Source organism: Mauremys reevesii, linkage group 10 (assembly GCF_016161935.1).
Source record: "Mauremys reevesii isolate NIE-2019 linkage group 10, ASM1616193v1, whole genome shotgun sequence".
NCBI classification, from domain to species: domain Eukaryota; kingdom Metazoa; phylum Chordata; order Testudines; family Geoemydidae; genus Mauremys; species Mauremys reevesii.
In genome coordinates this window covers 12884753-12902111 of record NC_052632.1, presented here as the reverse complement: position 1 = coordinate 12902111, position 17359 = coordinate 12884753, and the positions used below count along the sequence as shown (strand labels likewise).

The window sequence follows — 17359 nt, the reverse complement described above, 5'->3', positions numbered from 1 at the left end:
GGGAAGACATAACATGGAAAAAAATAACTACACTGCTTATAATTCTGGATTGAAAAAAAATTGTAGTTTTTCCATCTTTACCTCTGACATACAGAAAGGGAAAAAGACTCTAGGAGCCATAAAGTGTGACTAACAAAAACTAGCCATGCAACCATGCAGCAGGAGACACCTACCCATCTAGCACCCCACCACCTCCAGTTTCAAAAAGGTGATTCTCCTCCATGAGTTAAGATATCAAAGTCAGGCAGTGTTATGAAGTTAGTTGGGCTGCCTTCCCATTTCCACCCGCTGTGCCAGGAAACTGTTCAAGCTCCAAGCAGAGCTATTACAGTGACAGAACATTCCCAGACTGCCACCATACCGTTTGGTGGAGTACTTACTAATTTTAGATTGGAGAAGAGAGCCCTGGACAATTAGCCAAGAGGCATTTGAGGCTTTCTTCCACCCATTTTAAGACAAAACAAACATTTAAACAAAACAAAACAAAAAAACACAACCCCTCTCCCTCTCCGCCAAAATAGAAAAGCTTTATACAGAACCAACAGCCAGAGCCATGCAGCACTGACAAAAAAACCTACCATGCCTTTTTGGGCTGAACCCATAGTCTTCCAGGTGAAGTGCAGAGGACCAGCGGGTAAAAACATCTTTAGTTCAAAAGCAGCTTAATACAGGAAGGCTCAACACATCTCCTTGGGAAGTTTGCAAAATCTTTGCAGTACCACTAATGATTTCGATAGAGGAGAAAAGACAGCCAGCCAGAGCACTTGAAAAAGGCATATTTAACAGTATGTCTCTATCACCACTCAAAGTATCGGTCACAGTAAGAGCAAAATCACTTGAAGTTATATCATTTTAATAATTACTCAAGATCTAAAAGCTGCACGGTCACCTCCTGATAGCTGCCTCCCACCTGCTCCCCCTTTCAAAGGCGGCACAAGAAATCTGGCTTTCTGGGGTGTATTTACAGCAGGGAGTAGATTAATGAATCCAAGATGAGTAAGCAGCACTAATGAATAGGAAGTGTAAACAAACAATACTGTACCTTTAACAACACAACATCTACAGTCCTGTCCACCTTGGAAATATCACACAGGCTGTACCGCCTCTTGTGTCGTTCGTACATTTTGTCCAAAAAAAGGAAAACAGAGGTAAAACGCAAGGAGCAGAGCCCACCATTAACTCCAGGATAAACTCGGTAATGCGTACAGTCCAAATCTCTCACATATGTGCTCAGAGAAGTCCCTGCATCTCAGCGTTCTTGGAATCACATCAGCCTCTCCAATTCTCTTAACAGGAAAAAGAAAATCCCAGAGCTGTGACTGTTTGATAAAAGTCTTCTTAGAACACAGGGTCACTTATGCAGATGACGTAGGAATTTATAGCAAACAAGACAGATATGTTTAGAGAGATTATTCTAATATGAAAATTAAAAACAATATTAAGTGGTAAGGATGGCACCAGTATTCCTGCTGCATTTGATAAAAAAAAGTTTTCTGGCCAATGTTAATGGCAGACAAGCACCAAAATTAAATTCTGGAAAGACAGCGAGAACAAAAGCCAGATGCATGCAATGAGAACTGTGTAACATACCAAGAGAAAGAAAAAAAAATACCTAGGCTAGACTCAAACACAACGTGTCTAATTCAAAGAAGAAAAGAGTCTGGCCCTCAAATCCAAAGAAAATACTGTTACTGATAGACTTTTTCTTCCACTGTTTAAAGATGGAAAAGAAAAACAACAAAAAAAGACACTCCTTTTTTCAAGTAAGTCCACTGTTAACCAGGCAAGAGGGATTGGTCTTGAATAAGTTTAAATTTCTAATGACAGCACAGGGCAAAAGGGGGAAAAAAATAAATAAAATGAAGCCACTCCCTCCTGATTTCAGCTGGAACGTCACTGCTTGCCTTTTTTGTGCTGTACCAGCGTTCTTTGAGTCTTGAAAATTTAATTGCAGTTGTGGGAACATGATTCATCTTTTTTGTAGAGAGAAAAAGCAGGGGGACAACAGGGTTTTCTTTTTCACCCCGTTTCTTTCACCTCGATGCAGCCTCTTGGTGGACTTGGTTAATTGAAAGAGATGAAGAAGAGTAAAAGTGTGCATCTTAAAGAAAAGGATCAGGAGAAAAGACAGCCCCTCTCCCAACCCCTGCCTCAGGTGAATGAAAAGAGACAGTTTCAGGCGCACAGCTTCTCAAAAACAGGAATGGAAACTTGTGATTTAACGTGTGAAAAAAAGGAAACCAGCCATTTTTAGTGCTTGCTCTGTCTGCAGCGCACAGCAGGAGAAGCAAAAGGCTTCAGCAGCTTGTTATAATATTTACAAGATAAAAAAAATACAATTCTCTCTCATTTGTTTTAATCTGAAAAGCAGTGTGTTTAAACAAACTTTTTAAGTCTCTCTAATGCTGGTCTAGCCAGCGAGTCTCCCTTCCTCTCAATGGTTCATTCACATCAGCTGGGCCCTCATTTCACACTGCCACATGGTTTCCTGTTTTCAAACTGAGTCAGCCCTCTCTGAGCCCCCTTCAGCTTCCACTCCACCCTGACCTCTCATGGGACAAAATGTTTCCATACTTCCCTGGCTTTAGACATTCTCTCACTCATTGCTTAAAAGAGAGAAGAGAGAGGAAAGGAAAAAGGCTTTCTTTACTTTAAGTTGCAAAATGCAGAGATTTTTACAGAGCAGAAAAACTCACTGCTGTTGCTAAAGAGGAAGATGGGAATTAAGGAAGCTTTTAAGACTGCATCACAAAAGGAAAAATAAGAACTTTCTGTAATGGCAATATCAAATCAACCTTCCACTGCAGATATGGAAAGACGTTCTACATGAGGCCCATGAAATTGGTCAGTCCCCCAGGACAGGGATTCACTCTATTACTGCACATAGTTGAGGATTTCTGAGGCTGTTGATACAGTCCCAGAGGAAATGACTCAGTGGTCTAAGTCTCATTAGTTGTTCAAGGCTACTTGTAACTGCAAACTCAAATTCTGGCAGGGACTACTCAACCCTGCATCCTTCCAAAATAAATGAAAAGTGAGCTTCACCCATGTCAATTCATGAGGATCTTTCAGAAGCATCTTTAAAAATCAGAGGTCACATCTGCTCTGAGCCCACATGTGAGAGCTCTTCTCACCCTTCTGCAAGTGCAGGAGTTTTCTGCAGCTCAAGTTCCTCTCTTCCAAATGTTGTCAAGTCTGCTGGGGCATGTCACTGGCTTCTGCCCCCAGAGGATCTGCCTTTCACTGGTGGGCAAACTGATTCTCATAGACAAAGAGTTTGTAAAACACTGAGGTGAAATATGGCGCAAAAATGTAAATTATTATTTTCAGCTGCCTTGCAAATGCCACCCCAATCTGGCTATCCTGAAGCCATCAGATCAACCACCACAACCAGTACACTCACCATGCAAGCTCAGAAGACTGGCAGTCTCATTCAACACATCAGAGTGGCTCGGTACCAGCTACCACCAGGAAGATGAAAGTGTCTGATCTCCTTTGAAATCTACAACCCCCACCTCTCGTTTCAGCTTTCCACAGCCAGGAGCAGTTCCAAACTCTCCCTCACAACCTATAACATCACCTCCACAACTCACCCAACTGGACTAAAGAGGTTCCCATACCTGAATCTTTCAGATAGCACCATCCACTGGCTCATGAGATCAGTCCTGGAATCTTTTCTCTCTGTTAGTGAATGCAGCTTCCGCTTTCAGTATTAGGACATACCCCAAATATGACGATACAGTAAAAAGGGACTTTCAGGAGTCACCAGGTTCATCCAATGATGGATTCCCAGCAGTCATGCAGTCAGAGATAAGAAATCACAAATGTCTGTGACAGCTCTTCAGGCTCTGCCATATAAGGCAGGGATTTCCTCAAACTCAGATGTCCCCCAGACAGTTGCTTGTAAACAAAATCCTGAAGTTAATTCAGATAAGGAAAGCTGTGATGAGCAGTGTGAAGGGATGATGCTCTAATCCAATGGAGTGTTGCAAACAGCATCTACAACTCATACATTTGGCATTTTCTTCAATTGTTTTCAAGTGAACGTAGTGATTTTTTTTAAACTTAATTTCCTCGTAACAGGTTCTTGAGACACTGAGACACATAAGTCTTCTCTTCCTCTACAGAGCATGGCTTACTCATGCAGCAGCTGTACAAGCTCCTTCAGACTGCCTCAGATAATGTATCTCACCTTTGAGCTGCTGGGCATAAGAACGGCCATACTGGGTCAGAACAAAAGGTCCATCCAGCCCAGTATCCTGTCTTCCGATGCCAAGTGCCCCAGAAGGAATGAACAGAACAGGCAATCACCAAGTGATCCATCCCGTCGCCCACTACCAGCCTCTGGCAAACAGAGGCTGGGGACATCATCCCTGCCCATCCTGGCTAATAGCCATTGATGGACCTATCCTCCATGCATTTATCTAGTCCTTTTTTAAACCCTGTTATAGTCTTTTTACGATGAAAGAGAAGTTCAGTGATTATGGCTCACTCGGTCTTTGGCCTCCAAATGAGACAGATGAACAGGCCAATCCATGTTAATAATGGCGGTGGGATCTGGGCAAAAATATGTGATAAGACAAACCTCTAAAGGGGGCAACTCCATTTGTAGCATAGGCTAGAAGGAGCCACTTCACCCTTTCTAAAGGCTAGAAAGTGACAATGACCTCTAGCCGGGGACAAAAACTAGAGGATACCCAGGCAGGAACTTTCTGCACCAGGAGGAAGAGGAGCAAGGAAAGGATCAATATCTGTCTATTCATCTTGTTAGCTCTGTGAAGCGAGGTGACTACCGGAACTCCATTCAGGATTAACATGCTTTGATCTCACAGGCTCTGGAACTCAGTGGCATGGTCACCAATGAATCTCTTAGAACTCCCCTCTCACGTGTACAGTGAAGTGACCAACTCTTTTACGGATTTTTTTTTTTAAATTGAAGCTCCCTAAGTTGCTCCTGGCAGTGGCTACAAACGCTCCTGTCCCTTCTCCAGGTTTTTTCTTCCCAGGTATTGTGGTCAACAAACTTCACGTTGTAAAACACACACACAAAATTATCTGCCATGCGCACTCTCACGTGAGAGACGGTCAGTCTCTTTCCATTTTAGGTGGGGCTTTTGCTTCACAGCCACAGGCTGGAAATCTCATTTCCCAGACATCCCAGTCTCCTTACATACACATACAGAAGGAAGAGGCAGGAAACAGGCTCCTGCTGAGTCAAAGAAAAGCAATGGTATCCTGGTATCTTTTGTTTCTTTATTTTTAACACATACAGGCAGTCCCTGGACACATGCAGTCACACGTGTACACCCAGGCAATATACACTGTATACATGCTGAGGAATACAACCACCAAATGCACAGCACTATCAGTAGAAAAGACAGAGAGAAAACAAATGAGCTAGTAATTCTCTCTTTTTCTGCTCTCCTTTCATGAGAGTTACTCAAAATGGAGAACAGAAACAATCAGCAGCTACATCCATTCGCTACAGATTCGACAGTTCTGGGCACTTTATTAAAAACATCTGGAAATGATGAAGAGTTTGAAACTAACCAATCATTTCATATCCAAACCAAAACCAGTGCTGCAGATTTCAAGTGAAGAAAAAGTCTTGTTCAACTGCATCATATGATCTCTAACTCCTCCAGATAAAACCCCTCCCCCCACCCCACCCCACCAGCTAACAGACCGCTTAATGACAAGGAAATCATGGTTAGCCTAAAACAGACAGCATTATTATCTGTTTCAAATTACATAATCCATATAGTTATGAAACGCTGAAAATGATGCAATCTACAGAAATACTGCAGAATATTAATATTTTAAACTGTGGCTCTGATATGAATTAATAGAGGAGAGAGCAAAAAAAATCCTCTTCCTTTTAATCAAATCAAAACCCACTTCTGATCACTACATGCAGGAGCTGTTAAATGCATCAGAAGAACAGGGAAAGGGCAAGGTTTTAAACTTTGCTTTTAAAAAGTGATGACACTTTGCAAAAAGTGTTGTTAAGATTTCTGCCCAAATGAGATACAAAACACTATTTCATAAAACCAAAGAAGAGGAAGGAAATCTGCACCGGAACATTACAAATCTAATAAAGAATTTACATCCAAGTTTGGAAGAAGTGCACATTTAACTTATTTGGAGAATGGCAGGTCAGCAATGGTAAGAGAAAAAATGTTAGAAGACAGAGACCCTAGGGTGTATTTTCAAGAGGACAAGGCAGTTTCTGTACATCAAAGAGTCACATACAACTCAGTACTGAAAAGACAGGCATTTTTAAAAGTATATATATAAAATCTGACATAATATATTTTGCATCCTCACAACATGCTTCTAAAAACAAAGCAGAATTTGGAAACTGAACCCCTCTGAGAGGACAAATGAAGTCTGGAACACATTTTGTTTGCAGTTATGCTTGTTTCTCCCCCCCCCCATCTGATGAATGTTGCAGCTGAACATGAAAAGAGAACCAGCCTGTGCGCCACCTGGTGGCTACAATTTATTTAATTATTTAAAGTTAACAGATGTCCCTCCTAAAGCAAATGAAAGTTCTTGCAGTTGTGCAAATATTGAAGCAAGTTTGCAACAAATAGAAAGTTAGCAACTTAGACAATTATTACATCCATTCTACATTAGGCGTGTGCATGCTGCATGCACGAGCGTTGGAAACTTTTCCCTTAGCGGTACCCGGCGGGGCCACTACACCGTGCATATATACCCCCACTGGCCTGACCCCCTCTAGTTCCTTCTTGCCGGCGACTCCAACAGAGGTAGGGGGGCAGGTGATGGAATAGATACGAACAACACATCTCGAAGAACAACAGTTACAAAAAGGTAGGTAATCGTTTTTTCTCCTTCGAGTGCTTGTTCACGTCCATTCCACATTAGGTGAATCACACGCTTACCTTCGGAGGAGGGTAGAAGTCACGGAGCAATTGATCGTAGAGCCGCCACGCCAACCGCAGCATCCTCTCAGGCCTGCTGGTTGACCGCGTAGTGCATTGTAAAGGTATGCACAGACGAAGAGGTGGCTGCTCTGCAGATCTCCTGGACCAGGATCTGTGCCAGGAAAGCCGCTGAAGCTGCTTGCGCCCTGGTCAAGTGGGCCGTGACTGCTGGGGCCGGAACACGTGCGAGGTCATAACATGCCCGAATGCAGTCTGTAATCCAGGAGGAGATTCGTTGCGCCGATACCAGGAGGCCTCTCATCCTTTCCGCCACGGCTACGAACAGCTGCGTGGATTTACGAAAGGGCTTGGTGCACTCCAAGTAGAACGCCAATGCTCGGCAGATATGCAGGAAGTGCAGGCTGCAGTGACTTGGGTCCGCATGGGGTTTGGGAAATAACACTGGCAGACAAATGTCCTGGCCTAGATGGAATTGTGAGACCACCTTTGGGAGGAACTTGGGGTGTGGGCAAAGCTGCACCTTGTCTTGAAATACTGTGTATGGCGGCTCCGAGGTGTGTGCCCTCAGCTCAGATACCCTTCTGGCTAAGGCAATGGCCACCAGGAATGCCACCTTCCAGGAAAGGTGGAGAAGGGAGCAGGTAGCAAGGGGCTCGAACGGGGGCCTCATGAGCTTAGAAAGGACTACGTTGAGATTCCATGAGGGGACTGAGGGGCCCTCTCCAGTCCTTTAAAGAACTGCCCCACCATTGCGTGGGAGAACACCGAGCCCCCTGAAAACACCAGGTGGAAGGCGGAGATGGCCACCAGATGCACCCTGATGGAGGACGGGGCCAGCCCCTGCTGCTTGAGGTGCAGTAGGTACTCTGGAATGGTGGGCACCAGAGCCTGGCGTGGCTGGACCTGTTGGGGCCCACACCAGCCTGAGAACCTTTTCCACTTGGCCAGGTAAGTCGCCCTGCTAGAGGGCTTCCTACTCCCAAGTAGAACCTGCTGCACAGGGAGGGAGCACTGGCTCTCCAAAGGGTTCAACCACAGAGCTTCCACGCCATCAGATGCAGTGATTGCAGGTCGGGGTGGAGGAGCCGCCCTCCATCCTGCGTGATGAGGTCCCAGTGTAGGGGCAGAGTTACCAGGGCTTCCACCGACAGCTCCAGGAGCGTGGTGAGCCAGTGCTGGCGGGGCCAGGCCGGGGCGATGAGGATGACCGCTGCCCCGTCCCTGCGCACCTTGATCAAGACCTTGTGCACCAGAGGAAGCGGGGGAAGGCGTATTTTAATTTCCCTCCCCGTGGGATCACGAATGCATCTGCTATTGAGCTCGGGCTGTGGCCCTGGAACGAGCAGAAATGTAAGCACTGGGCATTGCCCCTGGCGGCAAACAGGTTTACCAGGGGAAACCCCCACTTGCTGAAGAGTGACTACATGACGTCTACTCTGAGCGTCCACTCGTGCATGCGGTACAACCTGCTGAGGTGGTCCGCTAGTTCGTTCCGCACCCCCGGGAGATATGATGCCTTGAGGTGAACGGCGTGGGCTATGCAGAAGTTCCAGAGGAGGAGAGCCTCGTGGCAGAGCGGCGAGGAGCGGGCTCCACCCTGTTTGTTTATGTAAAACATGGCGGTCATATTGTCCGTCAGAACTGTCACGCTGTGACCACTCAAAGTGGTGTGAAAGGTCTGGCAGGCTAAACGAACTGCCCTGAGCTCCTTCACATTGATATGGAGTGACCGCTCTGCTCCCGACCACAAGCCCTGAGTCCTGAGGTCCCCTAGGTGAGTACCCCATCTGAGGTGTGACACATCCATCACAAGCGTCAGGTCCAGCTGCTGTGCAGCAAAGGGGATGCTTTCGCAAACCACAGTCTGGGACAGCCACCACTGTAGGGAGTCTAACACGTCCCGTGGGGCTGTCACTACCAAGTCCAGGAAGTCTCTGCCTGGGCGGTATACACGGGCGAGCCAAGCCTGCAGCATCTTGAATTTCAGTCTGGCATGCTTGACCACATGTGTGCATGCTGCCATGTGGCCCAGCAGCCTCAGGCAGTATCTGGCCGTTGTAGTGGGAAAATGGCACAGGGAGTTCACTGCTTGCTGGATGGCTAGGAATCGCGATGTCAGGAGGCTTGCCTTTGCCTGTAGCACATCTAGGACCGTCCCTATGAATTCCGCTCTCTGCATTGGAATGAGGGTGGACTTGGGGACGTTGACCAGGAGCTCCAACATGTGGAATAGTGTCAGGGCCACTTGCACATGGGACCGAACCTCCTCTTCGGACCGGCCCACCAGGAGCCAGTCGTTGAGGTACGAGTAAACTCGAACCCTCTGCCTCCATAAGAAGGCCGTCACCACCGCCATGCATTTTGTGAACACCCATGGGGCTGTAGCTAGGCCAAACGGGAGAACCGTGAACTGGTAATGCTTGTGGTTCACAGTGAAATGCAGGAATCGACGATGCGCCGAGTGGATTGTGATATGAAAGTATGCGTCCTTCATGTCGAGGGCAGCGTACCAGTCCTCCGGATCCAGGGAAGGGATGATGGTGCCCAGAGACATCATGCGGAACCAGGCCTTGACCAGGAACTTGTTGAGCCCTTGCAGGTCCAGAATGGGATGAAGGCCTCCTTTGGCCTTGGGAATGAAGAAGTAGCGGGAGTAGAACCCTTTCCCTCTTAGGTCTTTTGGTACCAACTGTACCGCCCCCACCTTTAGGAGCGTGTGAACCTCCTCTTCCAGGAGGTGCTCGTGAGAAGGGTCCCTGAAGAGCGACGGGGAAGGGGGATGGGAGGAGGACTGCAGCCTGTAACCGCTTTGCACCATGCATAACACCCAACGGTCCGACGTAATGCTGGACCACGCACGGGAGAAGCGGGACAGGCAGTCCAGGAAACAAGGGGATGGATCCGGTGATTGGTCCGGTACGCTGTCCTCGAGCGGACCTTCAAAAACCTGTTTTAGGGTCGGGCTGAGAGTTATGTTGGCCTTGGCTTCGGCCTGGCCTATAGGAGCTATTGTTATTATTATTACGCCACCTCCTGTTATCCCCATTTCGCCTGCGGTAGGGCTCCTGCCTAGGACGAGGTTGGTAGTGACGCTGAGGAGGCGGCTGCGGCTTGAAGGGCTTTCTTTGGGTCGCCGGGGTGTGCGTACCCAGCGACTCGAGTGTGGCCCTCGAGTCCTTGAGGCTTTGCAGCTTTGCATCCATCTGGTCTGAAAAGAGCCCGGACCCTTCAAAGGGGAAGTCCTGGAGTGAGTTCTGGACCTCAGGTGGCAGACCTGACTCCTGCAGCCACACCGAGTGTCACATGATCATGCCAGATGCAACTGTCTTGGCCGCCATGTCCTCCGAATCCAAGGATACCTGGAGAGAGGTCTTCACTACAGCCTTGCCTTGGTCCACCAGCGCCGTAAGCTCCTGTTGGGAACTCTGCGGGAGGCTGTCCTTAAACTTCTCCACTGCCGCCCAGGAGTTGAAGTTATGCCTGTTGAGGATGGCCTGTTGGTTAGCAATCCTCAACCGGAGGCCCCCTGAGGAATACACCTTCCTGCCAGACAGGTCCAGGCGCTTCGCTTCCTTGGCCTTAGGGGCTGAGGCCTGCTGCCCATAGCGCTCTCTCTCATTTACCGCCGAGACTACCAGGGAACATGGGCGTGGGTGGCAAAACAAGAAGTCGTACCCCTTTGATGGGGCGAAGTACTTGCGTTCCGCACCTTTGGCTGTTGGGGCGCTGGAGGCCGGGGTCTGCCATATAGTCTTATAGTTCGACTACATGGTCTTAATAAGCAGAAGCGCTATTCTGGATGGACCCTCTGGGCTCAGGATGTCCACCATGGGGTCCTCCTGCTCCACCATCTCCTCGGCCTGTAACCCCAAGTTATGAGCAACCTCACGCAGTAACTCTTGGTGGGCTCTGTGGTCTATTGGCAAAGGTCCTGATACTGCTGTGCCTGCCACCGCTTCATCCAGGGATGACGAGGTGGTCAGTAGCTGCTCTGCTTCCTCCTGCTGGTCCCCTTGGTCCCCCTCCTCCGAAGTAGGGGCTTCCAGCTCGGGCCCGGACAGCTGACTTTGGGGCGGCACCGGACTCGGTGCCAGTTTCTCTGGTCTCTTGCTCGGCGACAGCACAGGCGGTCTGGACGCCGTAGCTTCCCACACGGAGGAGCATCGGTGAGGGGACTGGTGCACCGAGCAGCTGGCCTGGAGGGAGCCCCTTGCCGCTGGTGGTAGGCCCAGGGAGTCCAGAAGGGCCAGTGTCCCAGCAGTCCCCACTGGGGTTGCCATCCAGCCAGGTGTTCTCTGCTATCTGGTGCCCAGTGCGGATAACTGTACCGGCCCGAGTCGGCACTGGATTGTGGCGACGCCAAGTGCAAAGGCCACGGTGGTGCCATCGATCTGTGCTGGCGGGAAGTCGACGAACGACTTCTTGCCGATCGGGAACGGGACCAGTATCGGTGCTCCCGAGATCTGGACTGGGACTGGTGATTTCTGGAAGCCTTCGACAATGGCCGGCTCACCTTCTCCTGGTGCCAGTCTCTGGAGGGTGCTGGAGAGCGTCGGCTCCCTTGCACTAACGCCGTGCGCTGACTCGCCTCCAGTACCGAGGCTTCCCTCTGCGTCGGGATAACAGAGTCCGCAGACTCGACGCTCTTTGTTCTAGGCTTAAACGCCTTAAACCTGGCGCACGCACACCTAATGTGGAATGGACGTGAACAAGCACTTGAAGAAGAATAAGTTCTGCTCAACAATACAGAAGACACAAGAGCACCAAGATCCTGCTTATATACCCTGGAGACAAATTCCTTCCTGGCCCCCCACATCTGCCCAAATTAATTATATTGAACTCACTGCTAGGCAAATTCAAATTCAAATAAAAAGCCTGAACATGCAACTGTTACTCATGTAACCCCCACTTAAATCACTGAGGCTGGGCTACACTAGCAGGGGGGTTCAAACTAAGATACACAACCTCAGCTACGCTATTTGCGTAGCTGGAGTCAAAGTACCTTAGGTCGACTTACCTGGCCATCCTCACGGTGGTGAGTCGACTGCTGCAGTGCCCCCGTCAACTGCGCTTACTCCTCCTGCCGAGGTGGAGTACGGGCGTCGATTAGCGGATCGATTTATCGCGTCCAGACAAGACACGATAAATCGATCCCCAATACATCAAACACTACCTGCCGATCCAGCAGGTAGTAGAGACATACCCTGAGATATTCATTCAATGGCTTTAGAATCAGACCCATCCCCTCACAATTAAACTATAACACAACACAGTGGGATAACATTCCAGAACTGAACCTGTAAATCCAAACAGACACAAGACTTACACATCATACAGCTTGCACAAACTGTAAAATAAACTATTCTGAAACAGTGAAAAATAAATGAGAGAGAATGAGGAAGTTCCTCTAACTACAGAAACATGGAGTGCATATTTTAAAAATAAAAATAAAGATAAACTTCAACCTTACAGGCCCTTTAACTACTTCCCAACTTTCTCTTTCTTAATACCTCTTCCGTATAAACGTCTCCTGCCAAATTTGTAAATAACTATGGCTTTTTTTCAAAAAGAATAAATGCTGATACTTTTATTAGACTTCAGTGCATGTCTGAACATCTTTTTCAGAGGAAGCAAACTCCACATTCTACAACTCCCAAAGAGATTAGCAACCCCTCGTCTCATTTTACATCAGTTTGCAACGTACAGCTCTGCCCATACCAAAAAGAAGTTGCAAATGAAGATGTCTGGCTGCCTCAAGTGCAGTGGGAACTTTGTCAACAACATCAGTGATTCTTCCAAACACTGTGGGAGTGTTAGGAGAAAGTGTCTCCTCACTGCCATGAATTCTGACCATTTTGAACCATGCAGTGGGGCCTGCTCTTTGAAAACAACAACGGAAAAACTCATATTTTATATCTCAGTTGGTGATCTTCTAAGCTTATTGCAAGTGCCACAACTTTAAAACAAAGGGTATTAAAAGTAACTTCATCGCTGTGTGTTCTGTTTGTTTGTTGTTTAAACTGTGTAACTTTAGAGCTCACAAAAGTGAGGAAGTAAGAGAAATCGCTAAAACCAGGAACACTGCCAACAGGCACCTCAATTGTCATCTGTAGCATTACACTAATATTCCAGAATTGGGCTTCAGAACACAGCTCTGCCTCCCCAAGTACCTCTGCTATTTGAGTCCTTAAACACTCCAGGCAGGGCAGGAAATTTTGTGATATGGACACTGTTGTCAACAGAACCTTAAGCGCATTTTGAAACAAGATCTCTTGATATGAAATATTGCTGAATTAATCCTTTATAAAGCATCCACTCCCCAGTCTTCCATCTATTTATCACTGTAATAACTGTATGTCTTCCTTGATTATTAATAATAATTCTTCTACTGAAAAGTCATTTTTTTGCAACCAGAAGCAAGTGTTTCCTATTTAGATTTGTTTTAACAAAAAAAGCTGCCCACATGAGCTTGAAGGAAGTTTTGCTTCATTTATGATTTTAAGATACTGGGAATTTGTGCACTAAGTTTAATGCAAACACATGTTTCACAGTCAAGTGGGAAATTCCTCAGAAGAGACATTTCTTACAGAAATCTTGACAGCTACCCTGGCTATCGACAAGATCATCTCTTGCCCTACAAGCCCACTGAAGAGATTATGGGGTATAAAGCCCTTTACTCCCCTACATGAGGGGAGAAAGTAGTTTGCAACTCTTCCTCCTGTGCAGGTGGATGAGCAGGGGTGGGGAATGGGAAGGACTTTGGCTCAACTCCAGAAACATGCACAGATGAGCTGGTGTAGAGGGAGTAGTAGGCGGCTACTGCTATACACCAGCAGGAGCAATGATTCCCCCTTTGGAGCAAGAGGGAAGCCAGGGAGAGCAGTTAACTTAGGCCTGGTCTACACTTAAAAGTTAGGCTGACATAGCTACTGCACTCAGAGGTGTGAACAATTCACACCCGAGAGCCACAGCTATGCTGACCTAACTCCCAGTGTAGATGCGGCAAGGTCAATGGAAGACTTCTTCCGACAACCTAGCTACCACCGCTTGGGGAGGTAGAATTCCTTCAATGAGGGGAAACCCCTTCCCATCACTTTAAGAAGCATCTATATTACAGCGCTACAATGGCACAGCTGCAGCGGGCTGCTGTAGTGCTGGTAGTATAGACATGGTCCCCGACTCAAAGTTCCCTCTCTGGTCTACTCCTTATTAACAGCTGTAGGAGGTGCAATGGCTAACTCCTCCATCAGAAATATTCTGTATAATAAAGCCCCTGCTATATATGATGTACTGCTCTTGAGGAGTGCTGATTAACAGAGTGAGAGGTAATCTTGCCTAACACCTGCTGCAGTCAAATGAACATTTACACTAGACGTGAAATAATCTGAAAATAATGAAAACTGGCTACTTATGGATTCAGTCCTGCAAGGGGCTCAGTGCCCCGCAACTCCTACTGACGTTAATACCTCTCCTCCTTATCCTCATCAACTTCAGCATCTCTACTGACATCCTCCTGCAGAGGCGTTTGCACACTGGTCACTGAGGGCATGTCTACATTGCCCCAGAGTTCGGTCTAAGAGTGTGAAGAGCAGTGCACACCAAAAGTGCTTCGCTTTAAGTCCCCTGTGTGGATGCTGTGGGTGCAAAGGTGTAGATCCTGAGTGCTACCATATCCCCTTAGTCCAAACTGTGGAGCAGTGTAAGCTTGCCCTTAGAAATGTTTAGAGAGACAGACTTAGTTGAGTTTATATACAAAGGAGAAACACTGGAATTACTCTTCTCCTTGCAAGCTAAATAAGTCAGGATTTGACTGAGGCATAGACAGCAATGTGTATTTCACTCACAAGTGATCAGATGCTTCTTTCTGCCCTGTCATACCATAATACGAAGACTAAGGGAGACTATAAAACCTGAAGGCAGCAAATGGAAAAATAAATAAAAAGGGAAGGATTATTTATGGAACATAAAACTGACCTATGGGATCGGCTCCTACAAGAAGTCACATGGATACAGAACAGAGCATTTTACAGAATTTTAAAGAGGACTATATACTATTAGAAGCGTTAACCATATTGACAGCTATGCAAACTAAGAAACATCAAGCCTCATACTCCAGAACAGAAGATAGTGATGTGTGGGGTGAGGAAGGAATGCTTCCATGTCGTATGAAAAGATACTGAAAAGACCAGATCGTTTACCTCAGAAAGGAGATGAATAAAAGGAGACATAAAAGTACATAAAATAATGAATAGTACAGAGGAGGTAGACTGCAAGCTTCTGCTCTCCCATTCAGTGAAATTAAAAGGTGCCATATACACTACTGATAAAAGGAAACAGTTTTCACACAATGTGCAACTAGACTGTGGAACTCATTGCCACAGGATGACATAAAGGCCATAAACTTAGTGAGATACAAAAAGAGATTGGACGTTCATCTGAATAACTAGAATACCCAGAGTTGTAACACTAATATGTTCTGAAAGAGATATTCCACACAATGCTTTAGGATTTAAATTTAGGATTTGGGTCTGATGTAGGGGACAGATTATCTCACATCTGTCTACTCTGAAGCATCTGCTGCTTGCCACTCTCGGAGTCGGGATACTGGATCAGATGGACCATGGCTCTGATCCATTATGGCAATTCCTATGTTCCTACAGGTGTACACAATTGTCTTAAAGGACTTAGGGCAGGTGAGGTCTTCGCCCAGCAAATATTACATATTTAGCTAATAAGGGAGACAGGATAGCAGATTAGATAGACCAACTGGCTGACAAGGTCCAACAAAACCCACATACAAAATCAATGAGGAAAACTGCTAGACAACATAAAATGACACAGTTTAGATTGGAAAAGTATTCATATTCTACTTTTCTTTTAAGCTTTTAGTTTAATTGCTTTCATCAAACTGAATAACACAGAAGGATAATTCAACTGCAGAGCTCAGGCCAGAAAATGAATCAGCTTCCTATGGCACTCTTCTTTAAGTCTGTAGGATTCACATACTTTGGACTAGACTGGGGAGTACACACAATCCAGCCTATGGTCCCTGCTGGGCATTTTGTCAAAAGCGGGGGCGGGGGAATCTGCTCTTTCATCAAGCAGCTGTAAGACTGGAAGGAGAAGTGGTGGGAAAGTAGAAGACTGGTGTATAAAAGCATCCACCACTGCGTTTCCAGGTCAATTTTTTTGCTTGGCTGCTACTGAAAAAGGCAGGGAAGAGAAGACGCTGCATTATTTGTTTTGTCCTTCCAAAAAATAATTTTTGGGGGAGGTGGGGGGAGGGATGGAGATGGGTAGTGCATCACAAACTCCAATGGTAATTGGAATAGTCGATGATTACAGCAATCTAAGGCAGTGGTTCTCAAACTAGGGCCACCGCTTGTTCAGGGAAAGCCCCTGATGGGCCGCGTCAGTTTGTTTACCTGCTGCAAACTGCGGCCACTGGGAGCTGCGATCGGCCGAACGTGCGGACGCGGCAGATAAACAAACCGGCCCGGCCCGCCAGGGGCTTTCTCTGAACAAGTGGCGGCCCTAGTTTGAGAACCACTGATCTAAGGCATGCACTCCCTCCTAAGCAGATGGTGAACAATAATCAACAATTCCAATTAGACCTCATACCTATACTCATATGAAACTGATATTTTCATGCCTTCTTTAGGATAAAATGACTTGCAACAAAACACAGCAGGAAACAAAGACAATTAAAGCCCAACTTTACGAGGAGTGCATTTGCCACAACTCCTTCTGTCTGCAAGTTCTGTTTTGTAACCAAATTTCAAATATCAACTCGTTTATTCATCTATATGTTTATGTCACCCAGAAAGTCCTCTATCAGAGTATTTTTGCTCACTATTATTTACAATGGATGAGCCCAGTAAGGAATTGATAGACATCTGGATCCTGCAACGAAGGGCACTTTAGAAATCCATACACTTCATGTATCTTTGTGCCCTATAGATTTCAATAGGGGACTGGAGGGAGGGAATGAGTAGGGTCCCCAAGGAATACAAAACTAAGCTCCAATTTACAGACATTCAAAACATGACCAGATACTTCTCTGCTGTAGCAGAACATGCCTAAGATGCCTCTTCTTCACAGCTTTATATAATACTACAAGAGGCACTTCAGAGGATAAAAAGCATCTCTTACTTACCAGCCAGATATCACAGCCTAAGTCTTATTGTTGACATTTTTACAGAAAAGAAAAACAATATTTATTTTTATGATTATGGAATACTACATACTACAGCTATTCGGTACGAATTTTGGCTCATAATATAGTACATGAAGGTTGCCATTCCTTCCAGTTTATCACGGAACCCCACTGGAATAAATCTGATCCTGCTGGCAGAGTGTCTCAGTGGAATAGTGCTCTCTTTGCTTCTAATAATGTCAGTTCTACCTTGGAACGAGCTTGGAAACTGTGGGAAGCTCAGGCCACTGAA

At 46.4% G+C, this 17359-nt stretch overlaps 1 protein-coding gene across 14 annotated transcripts in view; it reads right to left on the bottom strand.

Annotated features, from left to right (window-relative positions):
- Positions 1-17359, bottom strand: part of AKAP13 (A-kinase anchoring protein 13) — a 337762-nt gene that overhangs the window by 112425 nt on the left and 207978 nt on the right. Inside the window, exon 1 of one of the 14 annotated variants that reach the window (XM_039490394.1) lies at positions 1043-1276. The exons of the other annotated variants lie outside the window; for them this stretch is intronic. Within the exon in view, the coding sequence (XP_039346328.1) occupies positions 1043-1123 (81 nt within the window). The 5' untranslated portion in view covers positions 1124-1276. Of the gene's footprint in view, positions 1-1042; positions 1277-17359 lie in introns of those variants that run through there. 14 annotated transcript variants of the gene reach the window in all.